Source organism: Chroicocephalus ridibundus, chromosome 3 (genome assembly GCF_963924245.1).
Source record: "Chroicocephalus ridibundus chromosome 3, bChrRid1.1, whole genome shotgun sequence".
Taxonomy (NCBI): Eukaryota; Metazoa; Chordata; class Aves; order Charadriiformes; family Laridae; genus Chroicocephalus; species Chroicocephalus ridibundus.
In genome coordinates, this window is record NC_086286.1 from 6,613,466 (window position 1) to 6,639,979 (window position 26,514).

At 41.7% G+C, this 26,514-nt stretch overlaps 1 protein-coding gene across 4 annotated transcripts in view; it reads left to right on the forward strand.

Annotated features, from left to right (window-relative positions):
• MACROD2 (mono-ADP ribosylhydrolase 2) overlaps nt 1-26,514 on the forward strand; it is an 893,215-nt gene that overhangs the window by 822,184 nt on the left and 44,517 nt on the right. For all 4 annotated transcript variants that reach the window (XM_063327858.1, XM_063327857.1, XM_063327859.1 and 1 more), the window contains exons 11-13: nt 1,610-1,693; nt 14,131-14,193; nt 17,596-17,664. In XM_063327858.1, coding sequence (XP_063183928.1) covers nt 1,610-1,693; nt 14,131-14,193; nt 17,596-17,664 — 216 coding nt within the window. The remainder of the gene's footprint in view (nt 1-1,609; nt 1,694-14,130; nt 14,194-17,595; nt 17,665-26,514) is intronic.

Here is a 26,514-nt window from a genome sequence, read left to right on the forward strand (position 1 = left end):
TTTCCTGGGCTCCGTGCAAAGCCAACGATTCAATCCCTTTTTCACTGTTGAATGAACAAAATATTCCCCTTGACCATGCGAGTTCCCTTTCCACATCCTCGCTTACTTCTTTCATACCTCCTGTTTGGAAACTTTCAGCGTTTTGGTTCTACATATATGTAGTTGTGGAAAGGTAGAAGACAAAAGGGTAGTATCTACAGCTCTTAGTGGAGCCAAGTCCTGTATGAGAACTGGGCATCTGATTGCTCCAAGTTTTTTAGAAATCCAGCAACGTACAGAGTAGATGATGGTGTGAGCTACGTATGGCAGCAGAAGAGATGGGCATTTTTGGAACACTTAAGCGACTTATAATACACATGTAGATAGCTTTTTTTTCTCAGGTGCTAATTAGTTTGAGGTAATACCGTGATTCTTATTTTCTCACAGCACAGCAAGAGGGGTAAATCAGGCAAGGTCATATGTCTTCCTGAATTTCCTGATTACAAGTGGCCAAGCTTTCTTTCCAGCGTGCACAGAAGTATGTTTTCTTTAGGCTTCTCCTCCACCCAAGCCCTCAGTTGGCCACGGGGAACGGGGAGATTTGGTGGAAAGTCATTTTCCTGTCACGGTTGAATAGATTAAACAGGTGAATGAATTGAGTTTTAATTGTCTGCCGTTCTCTGCTTTCGTGGTTAAGCAACAATGTTTGAAGAATGTTTTAATTAGTGAACCTGCCTTCATTAAATATCTTAATTTACAAATACCTTTTATGATTCCTTTCCAGCTTGGCCTTCCTTTTGTATTAACGGGCTTTCTGTGCTACCAGTTTGTGCCTTGGGATCTATCATAGCGAACAAACAGTAATTGCATCCTTTAAGTTAAGATGACAGGGTATTTTGAAAATGTTGTAGAAAAAGATCATGATTTTTAAAGTTTAACCAGCTGGTATTAAACACTGTGAACTTCAGTCCCCACAAAGAGAGGTGATCTTAAACTTCACTAGCCTCAGTTACTTAGAGGGTTTTCCTTTTCCTCCACCTTCCTGGTGCTTTCTGTCTAAAAGGTTGGAATGGATTTTTTTTTCAACCAGAACATTTCTATCTCGTAAAGCTTTCATTTCCTTAGTTTTGCTTCACTATCAAACTTGCTTCCCTACCTTTCATTTCATTACTAATTTCAGTCAATATTCATTTGTTACTGTGTTGTAACGGTGAATGGAGAATTGAGCTGAGAGGGGAAAATCATTTTGTTCAGATTATTTCTCCGCAGTTCCGTAATGCAGTATAATATATATTATGTTTAAAACTGCAAATTAAAGCAGTATTAAATTTTCTATTTCTGAGGAGATTAAGAGCTTGTGAAGAAGTACGTAATTTTAGTGTGAGCTTTCTTCACTGCCGTCATGTGAAAGTTAGGGAAAGTCCAGTCTAAGCTGGAAGATGCCTGTTATGACTTTTGTAACAGATGACACAGTAATTAATTTTAACAACAGAAAGATAGGCGTCGGGTACTGCATGGAGTGCTGCAATAAAATGTACTCACAGTTGTGGTATCATGCTCAGTAATATTTGATACAATAAAACAATTTCAAAATAATATAGGTAATTATTTTTTTTTTTTATGTTTAAAGGAGGATTGGAACAAAAAGGCCAGCCTCCATCTCCCACAAAGAGCAAAGCAGAGCAGCCTGAGGACCTGAAAGATGATGCTGAAGGTAGGTGGTCTGACAGCTTTTCGGAGCTATTAATCAGTTTTGTATTTTGGGGGGAAGGCTTTACTCTGAATTCTTGGGAAAGAACTGGAAAACTTTCACTTCAGAATATTGTTTGCAAACACTTGGAAAGTTCCTTCTGGCCTAGATCATGAGATTGTAGTTCTTCTGAAGTGTATTTCATCTCAAGGTAGATTCAGAATTACAAATGCCGGTTTTATGTGATGGGTTGCTGATTATTGCTGATATATAAGGAGGAATCGTTGCTGTTTTGTCTCTAATCTGTTCTGACTTTATATAATGAATAATACAAAATGTAATGCGTGTTGTGCAGGGCTTGGGTCGTAGTCTGGTTGGTTAAGTCGGCCAGGTAAATGGGCTACCTGCTGCAAAACATGGAGCAATAACCTTCTCGCTCTCATTTTCTACAAGAAATTTTTGCTGTATCCTTTTCCGCTCCAGTTACAGTGTTTATGGCTCTAAACCTTATGCAGCGTATTACATCTAACCATGGTCAGAAGTCACAGGTGCTTAACATTATGCATATAGTTTTGTTCCTGTAAGAGTGCTTTCCTGCACTCGAGTCTTCACAGGGCAGCTTGTCCGTGTGTACGGAGGTGAATGCGGTCTGCGTTCTGAAATTGGATCAAAGTCTCTTTTCTTAATCTGTATCTCATTGAGAGAGTTGTTAAAAGATGTTAACATCAAAGGCTTATTTTTAGAGTGCAGGGTTTCACGTACATGTGAAAGAGCAAAATGCCCCAATGTTGGAGAATTCCCCTTACGCGAAATAGTTAAAAGGATGAGCCTTAATCTTTAAACCATGACAGTTCCTTATCATGGATTCTCTTTGACCTAATGTTCCTCAAGTGGCACATCTCATTCTGCACCTCAGCCAGTGGCTCCATGCTCTTCATCGTTTTGACCCAGCGCTGTGCATTCAGCTCCTGAAATATTCTGACTGGGGTATAGTGTGAGTCATAAAGAGCAGAAAAATGTTAACATCTATCACTTTAAGTAACTGCTAGTAACATCCTGTCACTAACATTGTGACTGCTTGTTAATGGCAAGTACTTAAAGCAATAGCTGTCATCGCCTGGAAGGTGTGGGGGGGGCCCCAAGAAATCTCATCCTGACTGGTCGTCTTTCCTTTCACGCTGCACTAAACCCAGCTGACATTAAAATACCAATTTTATGTTTGGATTAGAGAATTCAGTGATGACAAACCACATGTCGTTTTGTACGCAGGCTAAACGGTGTGCGGGAGCGTGGTGTCATTTTCCATATTCCTAAATAACCGAAACAATACTAATAATAGTTTTTATTATGTATTCTTATTTGGAGCGTGGCTAAAAGCTTTCATTGTATCAGTGTCAAAAAAAAAAAAAAAAAAAAAAAGAGTTGCAAAGCTGTAAGGTTTTCCTTCCATTGGAAGAATAACCGATGATGTTCCACAGTTTCTGTGGCTTGCTAGATACGGTTCCCTAGTTTACTATGCCTGTCCGTGTTTCCTGGTGACCTGCAGCTCACTTTGTGAAGCACAAACAAATGCATTGGAAGGGTGAAGTAAATAGCGTGGCAATGGAATGATTGCATTACTCTCGAGCTGTAAAATGCCTGAACTCCTTGAATTTGATGCCGTACAGTAGATTTTGCTGATGCTGTAACACATAATCACTGCTGCAGAGTTTAATCTAGCTGGTGAGGGAGTCCTCTTCTCCTTAGGCAGAAATCAGGCCTGTAATGTTTAGCATTGAAAGTCTAAATTTAGACTTGAGGGTGGTTGTGATGGGAGGGGGTGTGGGGGGGAAGGTAATTAAAGAGTTTGCTGAGGGGGGCCAGGGAAGAAACCTGGATCCGGTTTCTGTGGCATTACCTGTGCCTCTGTTGTGAAGAGGAGTCAAGCCGTTAGGCTCCAGACACTGAATTCCTATAAAGTTGCCGAGTGGCTAGAGTCTAATGTAACACACCTGTGAGCCATTTCCATTTACGTAAATGGGATTTGCACACATTTGTCTGAGAATAGGATTTAGTTTCTGCTGTTCTAATTATTAGCTGTTGGGTTTGACTAATTAAAAGAACTTTTAATGTGGAGTCTTGAAGATTATGAAAGCTGTAAATATGTGACGTGAACCAGAACTACATGTCTGAGTAATTTTATTTAGGTAGGAGTTTGCCTTCACTTCCAAAAAAATGCCTTTTTCTTTTTTTTTTTTTTTCATTCTTTTTAAAAAACTTCTGAGTAGCTAATGCATGTAACCAGTCTCAGATAAAACACAATAAAGCCAAACTCTGCCTGAGGTCAACTTCGGTGAATTTTCCTCATGGTAAAACTGAAGTGCTTTGTGTTCAGCATGTTTTAACTTTGGGAGAGTTCACAGGCTTCAGGTATCCCGAGTTTAAAAAAAGCACGCAAACAAAACATAAAAAAAACAGCCAACAAAGCGAAACAAAAAACAACCCAGAGCTTTGAGTGCTAAAAGCAAGTCCAAAGATACTTATGTTTAACATAAGATACTGTTTTCCCCATGGTAACGTGACCAGATATAAAATATTTAACAAATATACACTGAAGCACAGGAAGAACCAGGAATTTTTTCCTCTGCTTAGCTGTCGGTGTCCTTTTAGGCTGAAGATGGGAATAGAGGTAACTTGCTGATGCAACAGCCTCATGCATGCCCTTGTGGCGCTCTGTAAAAACTATTCCACTGAGCTGGGTAATATTTCTGCTGTAATATTTGTCTCCCACACGCCAAGCTGGTTCATTGGCTAGAGGTAATGGAGCAATATCTTTTCAGCACGTGTAAGAATCGCCACAGAAGACGAGGGAAAGTAGGCTCCTTCATTATTACCCTCTCTGCAATCAAGAGAAGTCGAATAAGTGGCTGTATGTAAGGAGCTTGTTTTGCAGTAAGCTAAAATAAACACTTGACATGCTAATGAAAGCGATTTTATACTGAACCTCTACAGTATTAATGGTGTCTGTTATTATGCTATTAGATATATTGTTCTCTGTCTTCAGACCATTGATAGAGAAAGGCAAGTGTGAACTGCGTAGCAGATTCTCCTGGCAATGGTTGTATTTAGTAGTTTTTCATTGTAGCGCAGGTTATTGTCTGGGGAAATGGATAGACTGGATACATGGAGAAGCATTCTTTACTCTCAGGTTCCCTGCAGTATTTCAGGTTTGACGTGTGCAAACATGCAGCATAATTTTCTACGCTCCCCCTTTCCTTGGTCCTGGGAGAGTAAAATCAGCCAGTGGTAATTTTGCCTTTCCCCTCGGTCAGGTGCATTCAGTGATTGAGTGATTGTAAAGTCTCAGGTGAGAAAAATATGTTCGGCACTAAACAAAACTTAGCACGTCTTAGCTTCATAACACAATCCTGAAGTAATTCCGTAGCCAAAATGGCAGTACTTGTCACAGCGTAGCAGCCACGAGGTAGCACAGATGCCACAGGTCACCTGTTCTCAACCTACTGATGGTCTCCAAGCAAAAGCAAACAATTTTTACAAAAGTCAAACAAACCAAAAATTTAAAATGTTGCTTATTTCTCTTAGCTGCCTTCCCCAAATGTTCCTCCTATATGTGCTGAACGGTGAGGTGTATGCAATAGATTTTCTTGATACTGGGAGAAGCAAAACTGCTTGCCCTTTCTTTCCTTATGGGATTTCTCAGCGAGGTAGAAAACGGAGCCTGCCCAAAAGCTGCGCCATTCCCACCATAGTCTGCAGGTGATCAATATTGTATCAAAGGCAACTAATACATCTAATAACAGCAGCACAAATGCCTGATCTTTCCCCTCCTCCAGGAGAAAGATAATCAATCCGTGCAGCAAAAGCTGCTCCTGTGCCTCCTGAGGTCAGGATCCTCCTTGCCCTCCTTCCTCGAGGGATGTGAAGGCAGAACTGGAGCTCTGCAAGTTGTCTTGCTCCAGCTTTTCTCATAAGCGTCTTGCAAAACGAATGTCTAGATTCTTCTTGATAGACTGATAGGGTGTTGGTCTCACGCGATCACCTTGGCTGAGGCTCAGTGTATGTGCGAGGAGCTGGTTTGTTGGAATTGCTCGTCCGGAATGAACTTTGTCTGCTTTCTAGTCACTTGGTGGGAAGCAGAACGGTTTGATGGATAAGGCAAGTCAGGAAGGTCAAAATGAACACAAATCACCTTTAAGAGAGTTGGTAGAGTTGGTTCCTTTGCCTGATGAGGTCATCACGCTGTCGACCCCTTGGCTTTCAAGGCCAACATCGAATGTCTGAAACATTGCTTGGCAGTGTCAGGAGTCTGGGGCTCACCAGCAGGCTCCTGCCTCGCTCAGTGGACGCTCTGTCCATGAGAGATGTCAGTCTAGTGATTGGAGTACGCAGCAGAAATGAGGCGAAATGGAGTCACATCTTACTCAACAACGCACCGGTGCTGCAGATCACGGTGATTAGGTCGGATGCTCACCAAGAGGGAGGCGCCCTGGCTCCTCATCCCTTCTCCCACAAGGTTTTTGTCCAGTGACAAAAAGTACGTAGTCTTGGGACTAGAAAATAAAACTCATTTTACGGCTTAGCCCTTTAATTGTGAGACTGCTGTAAGGCTTCCCCTGCCTGGTTCTCCTTTATAGATCACAACTTCTGCAGCTTTGCTGCTCACTCCGTAGCTTCGTAGAGAGGGATATAGCGCACGCACCCACAAAAGTCAACAGTGCTTGGCTTTGCTGCTTTGCTCTGAGGTGGGCTTACGCCTCCCTGGGTCTGGGGGGTGCGTGCTGGTGCAGCTGGGTGTCACCGTCTTACTGTTACACGGGGATGTTCAAAGCGTCTTTCTAATGGCCTTCTAATACTGTGCAGACCTGATTGTCTCTCTCTTCAAGGTATGGATTAATATTAAGTAGATTTGACTTCTCATCATTTTTAAAACGTTCTTCGGGTTATAGCAAGCACTTTTTTTTTATAATTTGAGAAATTGTAGCTACATATCTTCTTTGCATCCCACAGGGCAGTAATATTCTTCAATAAATTTCTGCTCCACTCATAATCTACTCAAAATGAACATCTAGACACATAATTATACTTCAAAAACACACACTTTCTTATTCAGCCTTAAAAGTGCTACTTCTTATTAAGATAGCTTAGAAGTTACTGTATTCTTTTTGCCACCAAACCAAATCCTTAAATAAAATTTTAAATTAAGATAAAATACTACAGAAGAAATGCCCTGGGAAGCGTGTGTATCAAACACGTCTGTAAAATGTTTCACCTTAATGCAGATTGGTTATATTTAAAGTGATGCTATTAACCCCTATCTGCTTTGGTTGATAGTTGCTTTTTTCATTTCTGTTTTGAAGTCCACCATCTGTCTTGACTGATTACGGCTCTCAGAATATCGGGTGATCGCTTTCCACTTAGCCAGGGGAAAACCAGGAGGTTATCTGTATTTTTATTTGTATTTGCTCTCCGAGCAAACCTTTCTTAGAAGAGTCCTTTCATTGCTGAAGTGGCTTCTACGATTTCATTAAATTGCCGTGCAGCAGCCACACAAGACAACTTTGAAAACGCAGCTCATTTTGGCCTCCGCAGGTGACGTGCAATCCGGTTGCTTTCACCGTTTACCCGTTTGGGTTTCCTTTGGCAGCCGAATGTACGTGTGTGTAAACCAAACCAGGCAAACAGTTGTAATTCCTATTTTCACCCTAGATGCTTCAGAGTAGATTTTCTTTTTCCTGAGACGAGCTAAGGTGCAAAATACCAAGTTACTAAAGTGACTAATGCAATGTTGTCAGAGGAGAATTATACACGGTGACAAACCAGCATACCTGCAGGGGACTCATCTGTCAAGGAATTCATTTCTCATTTCTAACCGTGATGTGAGTAACAGTAAACCATCGTGATTGTTCAGGTCCAGCGCAGAAGACAGGGCTAATCCCTTAATTCTGAAATATTGATGCAAAATAGTGCATGATTTTGTTCACTTCGAATGCTGTTTTTAACAAGCGTGATCTGCTGTGTGGCTTCTTGTCCATTCCTTCACTTTGTTACATTGCCACACTGCGTCATTTTGTGACCTGTATGCAAAAAAAATTGGAAGAGGTCTCATGATTTATTTTGACTGTGGCTTGGAAAAGAAGCTGTGCCGCAGTCCTTAACGGTGCGCAGTTACCTGGTCTCTTAGGCACACCGGGGAAGTATGAAGAAATAGTAAGTTGACATAGTAACGATAAAATTTGTGATTGTATTGTACAGCTTCACATATGGGGACCCTTTTATTGTCTCTCTTAGGTAGGACTGCCTGTAAGGCTCGAAGTCAGGGCTTCCTCCGTCCTACTCCGAGCTCTGCCTCGGCTTGCTCTTCCAGTGCATCAGTGCACATGAGCGATTTCTGTCCACTTTTATATACTATGATAATTGCGATAATACTTGTGCAACACTGTGTGTGTATTTTTGGCATCAAAATGCCAATTCTGTCTTTGTCCTCTGTGTGGGCTGCATATGACGTCTAGGCTGTGATGTCCGTCTTCTGGTTATGTTGGAGAGCTCAAGCTTCCAGGAGATGTCTGCTTTCATTTGTTTTGAACAGTCGCAGCTGCAGATGGTCGGAAATAGCGATGATCAGCATCTTTGGCAATGAAATTTTAGATGTCTCTTGCCAGGTGCACCTATATTACAAAATCTGAGTCCCACTGTATGTCAGACAGAAGAATTACACCCAGCCTAGCACAACGTTCCCAGCAATGTTATGTATGAAGTGGGCTGGGACAAATCTGAGGACTCGTGTCTTCCGAGCACCTAATTTGATGCTGTAGCTGTTGGCCCACGCTTTGTCCCCTGGTAATTCCGTAGCCAGAAAAGGTATAACGAAGCTGAGTTACTTGCCTTGGGACCCACGGAGGGGTGAGGCCAGGGGAACGCGCCTGATGACTTCAGTGGGCTTTAGATTAGGCTCCTCTGTTTCTCAGGACGTTAAATAGGTGAAATACAATAGCGTTATTTTTAACCTCTGAGATAATCCCCAGGAGCTACAGTTTTCTCATTCTTTTCCCACACTCCTCGACAATTCTTGACAAAATGCTGCATGAAAATGAAAACCTGTTATTTATTACGCTGACAACTTCGCTAGGCTGGGTGCATCGACAGCAGCGCGTTCAGATCTGACTCTGCAGTGAGGTAAATTGTTGAAGCCGCGCGGAGGGAAGAAGTCTCATAACTCCATTAAACAATTACTGCAGATAACTCTTTACTAACCCTTCTTAAAATTTACCCCAAAGGGGTTATATACAAGTAGTGATTAAAACTGACCTAAATCATAATTTAATTAAAAGAAATTAAAATGCAAACTGAAAATGTTCAGTAACCTCAGGCCACCACCCTAATGATTCATTTTAATGCGTTTGTAGTTCTGCAATAATGGCCTTTGTGTGTATGTGCTTTTTGTTTTATGTCTGATATCATTTTGCCACTGGAATAGTCTGAAAATGGTTGCAGGCTGTATGATCTTGAGTGTATACATGGATATATGTGTGCTTTCTTCTTGCATATTAGGAGTTTCACCGAAGTCAGCATATCTGCTCGTGTGTGCAGAATGTAACAGCTGTAAGATCAAGGCCTATATTTTTAATTTTCTCATTAATTAGTTTCCCTGTTATCCTAGAAGGACCTTCACATCATTAGTATGATTACCGTGGCAATATTTTTGTGCTGTAAAAAAGATAATTCACAACTGGCATCCCTTATCTGCCAGATCTTGCTTTGCATTTGCGTTTGTCGTAGAAGCGCGGCCCAGCCTGGGGAGAGATTCCCAGGCCAGACCCCGGCAGAGACGCAGGGTCCCTGGCCACCCGGAGAACCGGAGGGTGCATCCAGACTTGCATGGCAAGTGCCATGTGGGGATATAACAGCATCAAACCTGGTGCTCAGTGACCTGGCGCGTACGCAGGTACGTGAGAGTGGCAAACGAGACGTGGGCCTGAGGCGCTGGCCCTCTGTCTCTTTTATTTCTACTCCAGGAAGGAGGAGGTTGTTTGAAGGAACCGTAGTCTTGTGACACGCTATGGATGATATAAGTACAGTACACATTCTCAGTAGCGAAAACAATTTTATTATTAATAACATCTATGTTGGAGAGGTAGAAGTAGGCTGGTTTGTATAGGTTACATGCAGAATTTCTTCCTTTAAGTAAAAATACGTTATCTGCAATTCTTCTGGAAAATGTCTTTTTTTGCGCCAGTTTTTGAGACACTGACTTTAGCCTCAGCTCTAAGTACGTCACTGACTGCCTGTGAAGAAAGGTACTGCTGAAGAGGAGTAGGTGTATGAGCGGACCTGGCGCTTATTCAGCTCTGAAATGGGAAAAGCCAAGAGGCCAGCAGGCTATTAATATTTTTGACTTGCCATGTTTGTTGCAAGAACAGTGAAAGATGTAAAAAGCCGTGTGCCTCCAGGCCGAGCTCTCGCAAAGAAAATGGGCAGAATATTAAAACCTGCTCTCACGCTGCGGCTGAGAGTTTGTCCCTCTGGACTTTCATAGGGATCTTGTCCCAGCCCTCTCCTATCTGACTGCCAGCTTATTATTTATCATCTCATCTGCTTCGTTTGGGGGCTGCTACTGCAGCTGGCATATCACTGTGCATGCTAAATACCTCTCCTTAACATAAAGTGGGCAGGCACTCGCAAAATATCCGGTTTTCTGGTTTAGTTAGAAGTGCTGCTTGCTCTGCCAGCTTGCTGAGTGTGCCGATTGATCGCTGTTTAGCCTGTTTTCTACCAAATATAAATGAGGGTATATATCATTACGGGGGGAGCGGGGAGGGAATTTTCTTGCTGATCCCAAAGAAAAAGGCCAAGCGGAGAGGGCAAGCGCCTATCAGGCAGTAGTCAGCTTGGCAAGGGAAAAGAAAATATATGGCCAGAAGTAGGTATTTCAGTGCCTGATGTGCTTATTTTGTTTGTAAGGTGCTACTGTAATTCTCAAACTCCTGTTTTTTCAACTGACTGCCATGCCGGGGAAAAGAAACAGATGTTCCCATTTGTCTTTTGATGTGGATCAAAATCATTTACATTTGCTGGCCTAAAATGACACGACATGCCGTTTGCCACTTTTTCTGTCTCCTTTGGAGTGAGTGACAGATTGCTGTTCAATTACTAGTATAATGGAACAGCAGATATTGTGGGGACAGCTTTCACCTAAAGGAAATGCAATCGCCAATTGCTGCAGTAGTGGAAAGAGAAGGATGGCAGATACAGTACAAGCCATCCAGTGGAAAAGACATTTTTATTATTAATAATGTCATGGGGAAGACTCAAGGGAAATGCACGGGGTCTGGCTTTTCTGCCTGAAGAAAAGGAGAGCCAGGGGTGAATAAAAATATGGTGAAAAACTAGCTTGCTGCTCTTGTAAAATATATTTCCAGCTCTTAGCCTTGAGGGTGTGCTACTTAAAGCCTTCCCATTTGTTCTGCATCCAGCTCCAATGGAGAGCAATAATTACAGAAAGACTCTTCATCAGTAGAAGACACTTGGTGAGAGGCTTATTGGAACGGTTTTTAAAACATGGAAAAACTGTTTGTCAGATGCTTTGGAATTAGTCACTTCTCCACCCTGTATAGTTTGCTTTCTTATCGGTGTATTCGTACCCCGCTTCTTCCCTTTCTCCTGAGATGAAGAGATTCTCCAGGCCAAGCAGAGCTTAACCCTTCCTTCTGCAAGTCATTTACTCGAGGATCACTTGTCCACTCTTAATTTTTTAGTGTTCCCTTTTCTCTGTTTCTGTTGAAGTCACTTGGCAGGCACAACACATACTTTCATTGTGATGATCAAGATTAATTTTCATGTCACGATCCAGTCAGTCTGTTGGACTGGGTCAAAGTACAAGAGGTGAAGCTTCTGCTTAAAGTCTTTTACATTTTTCTTTCTAAAGGAATAAAATGAAGCATTAGATGGAAAACATGTTGAGAATCCAATATATAGTGCTGTAATTATAATTCTGTTATACCAGTCTTAAGCAGTGAATCTCCAGTGAAATAGTAGACTTAGGGTTGACAAAATGTTATGATGAATATGTGCTTTATCTGATAATCTAATGAACCAGATGATCACTTGAACTTTCTTTTGTAGCTGAAGTTTGCTCTGAGTAAGTGACTTTAGCGAGAGAAGTAGTCCCTTGGCAATAAACATGAATGAATCCTTGAAATACCTGATGTTAGCCAAATAACTCATGGTTATGGTTGTACTTGTTATAAAGGATGTAGAAACAAGTGTCATCTGGAAATGCAGTTTTACGTTGTGAATGCAGGAAGGTAATTGCTGAAATGATTTTCAATGATATATTGGTAGTTACCATTTATGGCTGTCCTGCTTTTTCTGAATGTAAAGTCCTTCTATGCAAAGAGAAACACGTTGCGCTTGACCATAATGAAATCCTTTCAGCTCTGGCACCGCTTGTTTCACGGTGATGCAATATTCTCTTTGGATCTGACCTAACGGTGAGGATTTTTCAAGTGTCACTGCACTGTTGTGCTACAGGATTGCCTTGAATGTACTGTTCCCTGCCACACTTCCTGAGCTAGATGACTTTATCCCTTTGAGACACATCCTGGTGATACAAAGGATTATTTTTTTCCTTATTTATTAATTGCTTGCTGCAAAGCTTTCAAATTCCCAAGCCCACGTTTTAGAAGGGGAGGGGGAAGGAGAAGTTTATCTTCTAGTACAGCTAACTTCCTATTTTGCGTGCGGTTCTCCTGATGGGCATGGACAGGCCGAACGCTGATTTTGAAAAGAATACTTTTTGATTTCAAGGGGGAAAGGGAAAAAATCCAGCTGGTTCTATCACGCCATTTTGGTCATCCATGTAATGCGATTTTTTACAAGTTAGAGCTCACTAATGTGCTAAGAAATCCCTGTAGCTGGCCATCCATCAGGGCTGGTAATCGGTACAAAGAGTTACCAAGTGGGCAGGAGGCCCGAGTCTCTGCTGATGGCCATCAGCCGCTCCCTTCCCACTTCTCTTTTCTCAGGTGGGGTGTCAAACTCCTGCTTCGTCTCATCTGCTCCTGAGAGCAGCTTTCTTGCAGGGTCAGCCTGGAAATACTTCTCCGCTAGTCCCATCTGCTGGATGCCGGGATGTATTGCCTGCTGGAAAGAGGGAGAGCGTCATACCTCAGCCTTTAAATATTAGCCGAGCGCGGCGTGCCACCAGTTGTACGTTTGTTTCTGAAAAACACACGCTTTCTCTGTTTTTCTTCCATCCACCTAATTGCACTTGGGCTACTGCTGTTCTCTTCAGCAGACTCCATGTGTTAAGTAAAAGCAAGGTGGAGGCGCGAGGAACTTTAACCGCGTTGCTTTAGAGAAGCTGTAATCAGAAAAACCCAGGAGCCAGAAAAGATCACAGCAAAAAATATGTGTATCGTTATCAAGCCATTTACAGGCCGGGGAATGAATTTCTTTTCTCCCAGTGTATCTGCTCAGCAGTCAGTTTTTCAAATGCCTCATTAAGGCTGGTACTCAGCTGTTCTCGCTGTCTATCTCGCCATGCTGGAAAAGAGGGAGTGGAGCCATCGCAGCTGATCCAGCGTGCTGCACTGCAGCCCCTGAGATTATTATGAACCTAAAAGAGCCTTCTCCATCGCTGAAAATACAGACTTCCTGATATATTTCTAATCGGGCCAAGCAAAGGTTAAGAGAGCTTGATCCTCGCGTCCATAGATGTTCCCCAGGGTGTTACTTTTCTCGGTGGTGATTCGCTGTTTGGTACCTGCCTTCCAAGGAGGGAGCTGGAGGGAAGAAAATGGATAATGAATGCGAATGTAAAGTAGTGGAGAAAATTGGGAATGAATGTGAATGTAAAAAGGGGGAAAACGCATTCAATCCTAGCAATCTTACTTTGGTTTGTTTTGCTCCCTTCTTTGCAGTCGTTTGTGATGCATTTTTATGCTTCAGCTAAGTGGCATTATGCTTTTTGCTTTAAAATAAATTTCGGGCGATTCTTCCCCTCCTAATCTTACCTTCCATAGGCATCAACAGTAGGTTCTGCAAGTCAGAAACTCAGCCACTTCAGGGAGCTTGTGGAAATGTTACTGAAGGAAAATAATCTTAGGAAAAAAATCTTCATAATGTACATAGATGAAGCTCAAGCAACAATTTCATCAGTTGCAGACAGTATTTAGGGAAACGTACCTTTATTTGGTACACAGATATTTCCAGTGTGCCTATTGAGATAAAAATCTTCAGTCTAATCCCCCTTCCTGAGCTTGAGATGTGAAAATGTGACTGTTTTAAATGTAACAGGTTATGATTGCAGGTTTTTTCAGTTTACCTTTACATCCCTCCCCTTTTATCACAGCATCTTGCTGTAAATTAGCAGTTTGTGCTGCATTGGTTACAATTAATATTGCTGCTGCTGTTACCAATAAAAAGACACGTCATAAATAATTTCTATGTGTTTTCCTCGATAGGTGGTGATGGCACAGAGGAGAAGCAAAACACTGAAGAAACCGAGGGCCAGAGCCGAGAAGCAGGTTTGTACTGAGTTCCTTAAAGGGCCTTCCCAGGTTTTAGCCACGTTGGTGAACAATAGCTTTAGTCAATGCTATTGAATGTTTGTGCATTTTCACCAGATTAGCTCAGGGTCTCGAGCAATTCTCCCATCAGAGACCACAACTCCATTCATTATGAATGAATGTATGGGAATGCAGACTTCCCTCTTTAGCTTACCAGCTCTAGGTTCTCCTTTTAAGGTGGACTCTAGCCCTAGCTAATCCTCTAACTAGAAAGACTGAATTTTCCCTCCGTCTACAGCAAAATAGCTTTCTGCATAGACTAGAAATGGGGGAAAAGGAAATTTGGAGGAGGAGGAAGCAGCCTTCCATTCATGAAAACTGTACTTCAGAAGATTTTAAAGGGTATTTTTGGGTTTTAATCAATTGTCTACACAAAGCTCAGGGGTTATGAAGATTTAAATCCATACAGATAGATATTGCATATATTGCAAAAGAATGTCAGAGTTCACGAGCAGTGGGGTTTGCAGATGGCATGCTTATAAATTATAGTGAGTTCAATATCTTAAAATATAATGTCAGTCTGTGTTCACAATAGATTTTTTTTTTCTGTTTATGGTTGTATTTTTCATCCTGTCCAACTCTGTTCAATGCAAAGGACAAGTAGAATTAATCAATTGTCAAAAGAGCTGAAGTGACAATCAAAATGTCTGTAAATTCCCTCATTTCTTAAGGATTTCTTTTACTGTAGTGTTACATGTAACACAATGCTTTTCTTGTTTGGTTGGTTTCTTTCTCATTGTAGTGCAGGATGTTGCCTATACATACTTAATCCAGAGAGCACGAAACAGCTTTCTTCAGAACTTTTTTTTCTTTAATCGGAATTGAAGATGGTTTTCAATATGGGGGAGGTTGAGCTGAAGAAGGCCGACCAGTAAATGCAGCAAAAAAAATTTAGAAGGCCTAGATTCTTGACATATCTGGTTTGCTTACCGCATTGTGGCTGTTTCCAGATGAGCAACTCATTTGATAAGGGTCTTTCTTTTTGTCCTGCGTGTTGGGCAGTGCGTATGTGGAAGTGCAGCATTGCTCCCTGCACTCCACAGGTCAGTCTTCTGCAACTAGGTGTTAACAGCTCGTGCTGTCCACAAGTGCTTGAAGTCCTTCTATGTTTCATGTCCCCTTTGTCACCTCTTCTTCATGTCCTTCCGCGGGGCAGTCAGTAGGAGGTGAAGCGATAGGCGCATAGTATTATAGAATAAAAGAGACTCCCATGGACCTCCGCAAACTTTGGACCTAGGCCCTTTATCCTCCCCAAGATAAGTATGCAGTGGTGTTCTGTAAGTGCTGGAGGACAACCACGTTTCCTTTCCTGATTTTTTTCGCTTTTATGCTAGCCACATTTTAAACAGGCAAAGGGGACCAGGGAGAAGGGAGGAATGAGTTGCTCTGATTCTAGACTCCGTTCTGAATCTCTGACTAGGCAGATGTGTAGCTTTGCCCAAGCAATATTGAGCTTTTAACCGTGCCAGGTACTGCTTGGCTGCTAGCTCGCTCCTAGCTCCGCCTGCAGAGGTTCCCGTTAAACTCTGTTATACTACTGTCGGCAGGTGCCAAATACAGCCCGTTGTGCTTGTCAGCTCTGTTCACTCTGATGGAGTGTGTACTTCCCCGGTATTTTGATTTGAAAAACAGTTCGATTGAATGAGATACGTTTCATTTTTCCCAAGAGAATTAAGGAATGTGTACCTCTCTAAATTACGACTTTGCTACTGGAGGTGTCTTAAATGCATTGTGTTTTTCCCAAAACCGTCATTATGACTTGTTATGTTACGAGCTGTCAGAGCTGGTTTATCAGAGCCATGATGTACATTCTTTTCCTATCTCATGTCAGTAGTCGTGTTTTGTTGCTTTCATGAAAAGCGTCAAAGAAAAGATCCAGACATTTTAGGTCCCAGATCCAGAAAATGTCATACTTTAGGATCACGTTTTAGGTACATGCCTAAAGATAGCGTTGTGCCTACGCATAGTCCATGAATCACCTCCTAAACCACAGGCATGCAGTGTTACGGGAAAAAATTATTCGGCTTAACGTTTATCCCTACTGGTTCACATAGTGACAAGAAGGGAGAGGTGTATAATTACCTCAAGTTAGTTACGTTCAGCTAATGAGTTGCTGCTGCTGCTTTCCACTCTACTCATTGTGGAGGCAAAACATCGTCGGGAACTTTTAGATTGCTTCTTCTGTGCCCTTTCTTGGTAGTAGAAAATGGCCTGATTTTCTAAGCTAGGCAGTTGTACGCCTAAAATGTTTCTAATCACTATGAATGATCGCTCTAAGGAGCAATCCCATCAAATGTTACAGTTCTTATTTGTATTTTCTAAACCAAAAGGCATAACCTTCACCTGAGTGTGACAAATCACAAACAATATACTTTGATATTGTGAAAGAAAATGCAAGAGCAAAAATAGACGCTGTATTCTTACCCAGTCTGTTACATAAAAATGGACGCTGTGTTCTTACCCAGTCTGTTACATAAAGATTTATATATTTTTATTACAGAATAGTGGAAAAAAAACGGATATAGTGCACAAAGACTGGCCTGAAATTTTTCAGCTATTACCATGGGATTTTTTTTAAAGTCTGGCCTCCGGTCTATCATCAGTGAACTTCCCAGTTAACACGTGGAACAACAAAATGGCAGGTGGTTCAGAGCTCTTGTTTCAAGCTAGTTAAAAACGCTCGATGACTGTATTAGGAAAAAAAATTTTGTCAGAATCATCAGAGGAGAGAAATGAAAACAAAGGCTTATAAAGGTTTTAGAACTATAGAAATTGCCAAGAAAAAGCAACAGTGAAAGTTTAAAAATTCTATTAAATTCAGGTACTAGCTTTATCTGTTAACTCCAGTAGTTTTACCTGCATGGTCTGCCGATGAAAAAAATCCAAGCCACAGATTTTCAGGGACTTGCTAGATTTCAGGCCTGATTCATGAAAGCATCTGTTTTCAGGAAAGCATTTGCATGTAATCATTTTGATTCCAATGGGATTCATGCACATGATTAAAGTTAAGAATGGCTTAATTGTTTTTTTTCTCAAAATAGATGGATTAAATGAAAAAAAAAGAATCTCTAAGCAAATAGCAACACCAGCCTACCCATGAAACTGCTAGCTGGTCCTCTCGCTGTATTATGAGAAATTGAAATATAGACTTGATCTGGCAGTATCGTAATGTAAGTTTACCCCTGGCTTAGGGGGAAGACAATCAGACCTGTAATGGCCGGTGAATGGATGGAAGCCCAGAAAATCAAATTCAGGCCTAGTATCTGGCCTCAATAAGGCGTAACGCTTTTTTTCAGTAAAGTGGTTCATCAGTTTGCTATCTAATGAATAACTTCTCTTTCATTTCCTTGGTTCTTATAGATGAGACAAAACCTTCAGCTGTAGCCAGCCTATCACCAGCAGAAGAAACAGAGCTGAGCGAGGATAAAGGTACAGATTGTAAATTGTCTTTCAAAATGCCCATTCCCAAGAGGCCATTTTGTAAAGCCTTATTTTCCTTTGTCTGGAAATTGCCAAAATCACAGTTAAAGGATACAGGAATAGGTAAATGCTTGGATTTTCATTTACAACAGTCTTTGTAATGAAGTACTTGGCACCAGCTGTTATGCTGGTAGGAGAGATGTTATGAATTCCTAAGTCCTCTTGTTATAGAGCTAATACTAAAATATCATACATGACATATCAGACATAAGCCCAAAGCTTGGGCTCGCTGGGGCGACTCACAGGCGTAAAGTTGAGCGTGCACATCTATCTCAGCAATATTAGCTGCCTATTCCGTGCTCTCCTGATGGGGAAAAAGAAAAACACAATAGCTATAAACACATCAAGAGGAGACAGGAGGAGATGAAGTCATAATTGAGAGGGAGAAAGTAGTGTTTATCTTGTGCAGACTGTGCTGGGCACTCAGATCATTTAGTTTGTGATAAATATTTAAAAGTGTCACGGGGCCAAATGACAGGGAGTTTAGGAAACAAGAAAGAGAGATGATCTAATTTAAATGTTTCAAGCTGAGATTTTTCCTGTGGAGTTGTTGGTTTACAGATAGGAACCAGTGCACAGACGTATTGTTTTTGATACTTTTATGATATCACGCTATTAATTGCTTGTGCCGGTCTATGGTTTTTGGCATTTTTCTGGGGGTACGTCAGGAAAAAGCCTGGGTGATTTATAAAACGTTCGCTACTGGTAATTCAAAACAGTTATGCTATCTATAATAAATACAGTCCATCAGTACAGCCTTCAAGAAAGACTAATAGAAAATTTTAATGCATTTTACTGAGATAACATAATTATTAACATCCATTAACTTATTTATTTTAAAAGATTTAATGTGTAATTCAGCGTCGCTGCTTGACTCTCTTCTCATTTTTCTAGATAAGTGTGACGGGGTGTGAGATCTTGCCCTTTTGTTCCAAAGACACATGCGAGAGAGCCCACATACTTACCTGATTATGAGTTCAAAGCCTTGTGCAGGTTGATTTAAGTGCTTTCTTAACTGATTGATTGATCCTGCGGGGGGGGGAAGAAAAAAAAAAAGCACCAACCCTTGCTGGAGCACTGGCTTTTGCTTTTGATATCTTCACGGATTGAAGCCGTGGCAAGGCTAGTGGAAGGCAGAAATTCAGCCCCAGCATAGTTGGTGATTGCCTGTCATTCATTTATCTTTTTTTTTTTTTTTTCCCCCTGACATTTGGCCTGCTTATGTATCCTCTATCTATAAGATCCCCCAACAGATGCGTTTTTTATATTTCATAATGTGAGGGTCATGGTGAGGCTTTGGGTTTGGATTTTTTTTTTTTTTTTTTTTTTTTTTTTTGCTGTCTGCAGTCTTACTGAAGGTCCCAGCGTTCTGGTATTGCTTTGAATGCTTGTTCCTGACTATGAAGCCAGTGTCTTCTGCTTTGCTTTTCAGTGACCGTCTCAGTGTGTAACCACTCCAGTTTTTTCACCCATTGTGTTAATTGTCTCGTCTCAGGGAAGTAGCCATTGTGGTGCTACAGGTCTTGCTTTTCCTGTAATACGCTGAGCATAGTGTTTTCCCCTCTTCTCTTGAGAGGCTGACGGAAGAGATAGTGCCCTGAGAAATCCGAAGGGCGGTTTCTCTTCGATGGTCCTACCTTCTCCTCAAAAGTAAGACGGAAAGCATCTGTAAGGGAAAAAGGAGCAAGAAAGACTCTCCTCCACTTATTTTATTTGTAAAGTCGTACCAGTAGAAAAAGGGAATGGTGGGGAAAAGAACACGTTTGGGGATTTGCTTGCGAGTTTTTTAAATGTAACCAAGAATTTTGAACGGTGACGCTGCCGCATCCACCAGGCCGTGGTTTTAATCTTTATTTCCATTAGCAGGCTTTCAACTTTTCAGATTTTAGAGTTTGAGGTGTTTTAAAGTGAATACCAGTGTTACGAAAAACTTGCTACTGCTTGGGAAATGGCGCTTTTACAAAATCCTGGCATTTCTGAAAACACCTGCTGCTCCTGAAATAAATTTCAGCCTTCAAATTATTTGCCCACTGCGTTAACACAGCTAAAACCTGCCAGGTTCTGGAGTGTACTCATTTCTGCGGTTTATCTTCAACTAAATGAACTGGATGCAAAGCATTTATAGAAATTATGTTTTTCCAGTCCTTCCACCTGATTACTGTGAAAGGAGATTGGTGGCAAGTAAGTCTAGGCTACGTATTCCCAAAATGCATAGTTTAAATCACTCGGAATAGGAGGTTTCCAGGCCTACCATGGAAGTATAGCAGTCTTTCAAATGTCAGTTCTGGTGAGTGCACCAAAACAAGTATTTTGACTCCAATTAGAGTTGACTAGTAGTTTTTCTGCTTATTTTTTCTCATACTTCTGGGATTAGAATATAGCAAACACATTGAAATAGTTATTTATTGCTCTAAAATGTGGTGGTATTCAAAACCGAGCACGCGTATCTCTGCTACCATGAAGTTCCAGTATTTTTTGTCTTACCTGAGTAGTCTTTGGCAGTTTTTTTGAAAGGAAAAGGGGAAGGATTGGGAACATGAAAGGGGGTGTTTCGTGATAAGTGCATGGAACCGTGCAGGAATCATGTCTTGAGGGGCTCTGATTAGAGTGAAAACCTACTGTGAGATTACAAATCTCATATTAATGTGAAAGTTTCTCTCTTCTGTTATTCACAATAGAAGAGACACTGTACAGGGGAAAAAAGTCCACGTGGGCCCAGTTTGCGTGTGGCCTTTGAGCTGACTGAATTTTTTGAGTGCTGTGTCTGTCCTCCAAAAAAAAAAAAAAAAAAGCAGAACAGTCATATTCCAAGAATATCAAGATGTTTGATGTTATGCTGTGAAGGTAGCCACTTATTCCAGCCTGTGCCAAGTTTCTGTTTCCACTGTCTGGAAATACCGCAAAGAAGTGTTGCAATTTTACCCTTGAAAACTTGCACGCGTAACTGTTAGCTCTTGGGGGGAGAGCTGACATCTCTAGGCAGCACCTTCGTAGCGCTTCATTACTGTGCATATGGAAGTAGATCCTTTCTACGCAGCGTATTTCAAGTTAGAGATGCTTCTCTTTATGAAGTGTAAGGGCAGAACAAAGTGATTAAAGTCATTAATGTTTATGCAGCAGATAAAACGTATGAGACAGGCTGCACTCGGTCTAGTGTGCCTGTCCATACAGGATTGTGCTGGGACTAGAAACTCATTTTAAATGGACCACGTTGTGTTTAGCTGTGGATGGGTTTGAACATGGGATTTTATTTTTTTTTTAAGAGGAGTATGTGTGCGTGTGCGTGGTTACGAGAGAGGAGGGTGTTCTTCATCTCGGTTACCTATCCTACCAATTACTGTTTAACCTGATTTAACGATAGGGCTTTCTGGTAGAAAAATGCAAGAAAAAAAAAAAGAACTGGATTTAGTACGGGTGAAGAATGAACTCCCCATTATGTTATCACGGCAAAGTTTCTGTGCACAATACGCTGATTTGAATTTGTTAGCGCGTAATAAGAACTGAATTTTCATTTGAAGGTCAACTAAATTAAATCATATGCTAATTAATTTTAAAAATAAAGTAGCGATTAATTATTTCCAGGTGTTCACCAAAGTCTCTGCTCCTGTGGGAGTGCCATTTAAAGCAAGTCACTATTTTTCTACATGCTCTGAAATGGAGTCAGATTCAGTCAGCTGGAGGGCTTATGTTCTCAGAAACAGAATTAAGGCTAGGGGTTAGCCCTAAAAACTCACTTTGTGTAACCCAGAAGCCTGTTAAGTATCCCGCCTGTAAAACATACTGGATATAAAATTCCTGTTTGGCCAGCTGTAGTTCTCACCGTGGAAAAATCTTGATATTCTAAAGACATAAATGATTGAGAAAGGATAAATTGAAAGATAGAGCATTTCAAATGCTGTGCAGCTGTGCAAATCGACGTAAATTAGACATTGATAAGTGGGTGAAAAAGATTGACTGAAAGGCCAATATGTTCAAAAAGAGGTGTTTAAAATCAGCTCTTAAGTATATATAAAGACATCTAAATGAATGACCTGATTTTCAGAAGTGCTGAGCGCTCAGCAGCTCCCAGTGAAATGTTTTTACTTCACCCTTGGGCTATGATTAGACCTGGAAAATTTCAGCCTGAAAAATTTCGATTATAGGTAACTGAAAAAGAACCTTTTTAATAGAAGAGTTTCAACACCCCCAACCATAGCCGTGGCTCTGTATGCCGGGTACAGTGATAACACTTTTCTCTCCCTTGGTTAGAAGGATTTCTATGAAAGCAAATTGGCTAACGCAAGCTAAATGGTGTGGTTTGGGTTTTTTTTTAAACCAGGTACATAAACGTCACTGTCCAACCAAGTGGACGCTCCTAACGCTCTCCCTAATGGTCACTTTGAGCTGTACATAATGCAGTTTATTTACTTGTCCTTTTAATCTGACCTATCTGTAGCATCACGCATCCAAAGGGGGTCCAGCCCATAAACTACTCAAGAGGTATTTCTGTTCTACCCTTCGCCAGTACAGGCAGCCGCAACAGCTGACACTAATCTCCTTAGCGGGTTTATTTAGATCCTACTTATTTTTACATACGAGCTGACCTGGAGCCATCCAGCTGCGCTGCTGTCGGTCCGATGCGAGCGCCTACTCCTTCCATCTCCCCCCCCACCTCAACCCTTACCTTCAGCTGTGCGGCATCGTCTCCTGGGAAGGGTCTAACCGAGGCAGACAGGTTTTTCTCCGCTTTTTTTCATTCCCAGAGCCCTGTACAACAGGCCCTGCCCCTTCTGGCAGCAGCAGGATGCCCACCGTTACGATACCGGCTGCACCTGAAATTTTCTTTTGTGGAGAGAGGGGGAGGTTAGAGGAGATGCCCTTCTGTCAGCTCAAAGCATTAGCGGGTGGGAGCGTGACTCGGTGGACCCCACCTGTGGAGATGAACTGCCTGGTCTATTACCCGAACACTTGCAAAAACATCTCTACAGGTTGTTGCACCTAAAAAGGTCTGTTTTACCAAGCCGTATAAACTTGGGCTCCAATAAATCTAATCTGTCATAAAGATAGATTAAAATGAAATCTTAGTGGATATAAAAATAACATTTTAAAGTCAAAGCTCAAGAATATCTCCCTAACTTCTCATAAATCACCATTTTATAGTACTTCATTTTAACACATTTTCCTCGGTTTATGAGGCAAAAGAATACCCTAATCATGTGGCAGCCTCCGTGCACACCATTACCTGTAATTTTAGACGCCTGCTTGATTTCTTTCACTCTGGAAATACTCCAGTCATTTTTCACAGTATCATGCTTAAAAAATAAAACGCACTGAACCTCTTTCTTTCATAATGACCAGCTTTTTCCCTCTTTAATCTTCTTACGGCTCCCTAAAACATGGTGATTTATCTGTGCTGTATGCGGGACCCAGGTGTGTTGCACATTAGAAACGACTCAGTAAATAAGCCATACAGAGAGTAGCTGGCGAAGTGAATTTTAAAAGATCATTAAAACCACTTAACATGCAGATCTTACCATTTCTCCTCTTCTTTAGCATTTGCAAAATTGTGTTTAAACAGCGTCGCTTCGTACAGTCAAAAAATATGAATGGCGTGGAAAAGCGTGGGGGTTTATGCGGTATTTAGACAAAATAGTGTCTGATTATTGGCAGGAAGGGTAGGATCGGTAGTTTACGGTAAGCTACACGGTTTTCTTGGAGCCGAATTCAACGTACAGTTGATATATTGGAAAAGTGAATATAGTCGGGGAGTATTCTTATCGGCTCGCTTAAAATCCACCTATTTTCCTCAGGGGTTGTTAAAGGTTGGGGCTGATTCTCAGGCGCGTTCAACCATGCAGCCCCATGAGACAGTCGTTTCAATACAGTGGAGCCGAGCGCTCCTGATGTGGGCACTGTCACTGTAGCCACCAAGTAAAAGCAGGTTTGAAGGAACTAAGGGATGCTCAGACTTCAATGAGCACTTCAGTGCTTGATGTGCAGTAAGTCAAAGGGGCCTAGCTTTGGTTCTTTTATGTCGTTAAATGTCATGTTTGGTTCATCCATGTGTGTTCAATAATGACATTAGGAACTGTGCTCCAGCGTAGTATCAGAAACACTGGTTATTTTCGGTCCTGCCTGGAGGAATGTTAACCCTTCCAGTCCCAATTTGAGGTTACGCAAGGTAAATAGCGCCCAGCCTGTTTTAGCAAAACACTGAGCGTACTGTGCTGCAAAGTAATATCCTGACTTGGATTGTCCGCTGTGACTTAACAGATAAGCACCTGTGTCAGGAGAAGACTAACACTGCTTTATGCCATTTAAAAAAAAATCAGAGTTAGTTTCCTGGCCAATTAGAGGTGAAGGAAGGTTTTAGGCATGGCCAGAACTTTTGTAAACCCCGGAATCATTTAGGACCGTGACACTGGCTTATGCCCAGTTGCATAAGGCTCTGAAGGGGTAAGTGAGCGCAGAGGACCAGCTGAGCTGGAGGAATACCGCTAGCCTATTGAAAACTTGCGTGCAGAGTAGTACATCTTCAGCATTTGTGGGCTTCCCACCGCTACTCACCAGCTGAAGTGGAGGTTGCACTCTTGCCTCATATCCAATTTTGGAACACCTTTTATTTACCGGTGCATTTGGTCTTACACTTTTACTCTTCCGTGGCTCAGATTTTCTTCATAAATCTGGGTTTATTCCTTTATTTCATTCTTGTTAATCCTAAAAGTAAATCTGTGTTTGGACCTTTTGGCTTGAATATTTGATCTAATATTTGCATTTGAAAAGAAGAAATCTTTGACATGGTCTTGACCTTAAAGATTTTGAAACTCAGAATCTGCATACTAATGCAAAGGCTGATTTCTACTGCTGAAATAAGAGCGGTGGACTCTTACAGCTAGGCAGTAACTCCTGTCCACGCTCTGCTCTTTTCAGAAACATGCTTTGCGAAAAATAACTTGTGCAAAATTATCATTGTGTGTTGCCTGGGATAGTTTGGAATTCTGTGCGATTAAATTGCTTTCTCGAACCCTGGAACAATTAGAAAACCGTTTATGATGAAAACAAAAGTTTAACACAAGATTACAGCCCCGTAATAACAACCTGTGCAGAGCCAGCTCTGGGAATGTGTGAAGATGTGCCAAATAGCGTAGGTGGTCTCCAGCAGCGGTGCCTAATGCTGGCGCTCAGCACTGCCGTGGGGTCACAGCTGTGCCGACGGGTGGGGGTAGCGACAACTCCCCGCGCCCTGCGCTAACCATGGTTTGCCGTAAGTTACGTGATGCTCCATGACAAACAGCAGCGTGGACGGGGCGCATACATCAGCCAAGCACGAGGCTCCTTAAACTCCATTTGTTACTATTGACCAAATAGCGTAATTGTTCCTCTGATGCTGGGGATTGATTTTTGCATGAAATTGGAGTCATTCCTCATTCTAGGAGAAAAGTTGGCACAAGTGAACTGAGATTAAAGGCACAGGTCTGGGAGTATGAAGTACTGTGCAGTACGTGTGGGATAAAACAGCTCTAAAGGTCTGACGGGACCGAGCCACGTGCATCTCTCCCACCCATAACAGGTAACACCACACTTTATCATCACTTTTGGCTGTTTGAAGGGCTGTGTTCGGGCCCTGGCTGCACGGTGCTTAAGGCAGAGGACATCTGATTCCGGCTTCTTCAGTACAGTTCCTTTTACAAACATGCAACCAAACCATAGAGGAAAAAGATTATATTAATTTCGGGTATGGGGCTACAGGTGATACAAATCTTGGCTTGTTTGATATCCTGAAAGCTTTGTCAAAAACTTCAGCAAAGCCAGAATTTCACTCAATGGGTTTAAAGTTTGCTTGAAGAATTCGCTACAGACTTTTAGTGCCATTCCCATTTATACCAAGACGTCCTTCCACTCGCTTTTTGATTAAACTTGGAATTTGATGGAATTCTAATTTATTTTTTCTCTGATTCGGGCTGATAGGGTAATCCCGAGTAACTCATGGCACAACGCGGCATCCTAGTATGAAAGGCCAGTGCCGTGGTCCAGCTGATAGCAGTGAGTAATATTCTAAGTCCACAGTAGGGTGAAAAAAAGCACAGCAAGGGCAAATTTTAGCAAATTGTACATCAGTGAGATATTCCGCTTTCAAACTTGGATTTATAAACTTATTGTCATGCCACGAAAGAAGTAAGAAGCTGTGCAGGTAATTAAATATTTGCCTTGGGGGATTATTTGCAGTTAATTAAAGCCACACACTTTCAGTGCATACCTTTTCTACAGATTATTAAATTTGGATCGGATGTTAACAACCCAGCTTTCTCACTTATCCGTCAGAGATTATTCTTGGCAACTTTCAGGAACAGTTTTACCGGGGCATCCTTTGGTGTATTGCAGGGTTTGCTTTGCTATAGTGTAGAAAGGGACCTTCCAGAAGTAGAACTGTAATGAGACTGTCATAGCATAATTTATTATGATGCACCTTAGATCTGTTGGCACTGTTACTTAACGGTTTCATCTAGCAGCATTTTAGAAAGTGCTTCACCCTGGAACGCCAATAGTGATTATCTGTTACGGTCGTTATGACCTCAAGTGTGCTTACCCCTGTAGTTTGCAGAAATGTCCAGTTAGATCAGTGGGGTTTTTTAACAAGGCTCAAAGAGAGCTCTTTATCCAGCGAAAGCGGTGCGTTACGGGAATGAGCAGAGCTAAAACGGGTGGCGGTGTTGCTGGGATTTCCTGACGGCGGTGGAATGATGCATTTCTCCATCCCCGCGCAAAAACTAAGGAGTGGCTGTTGTCAGAAAATGTCGTTTGACACAACAAAGTAGTGCC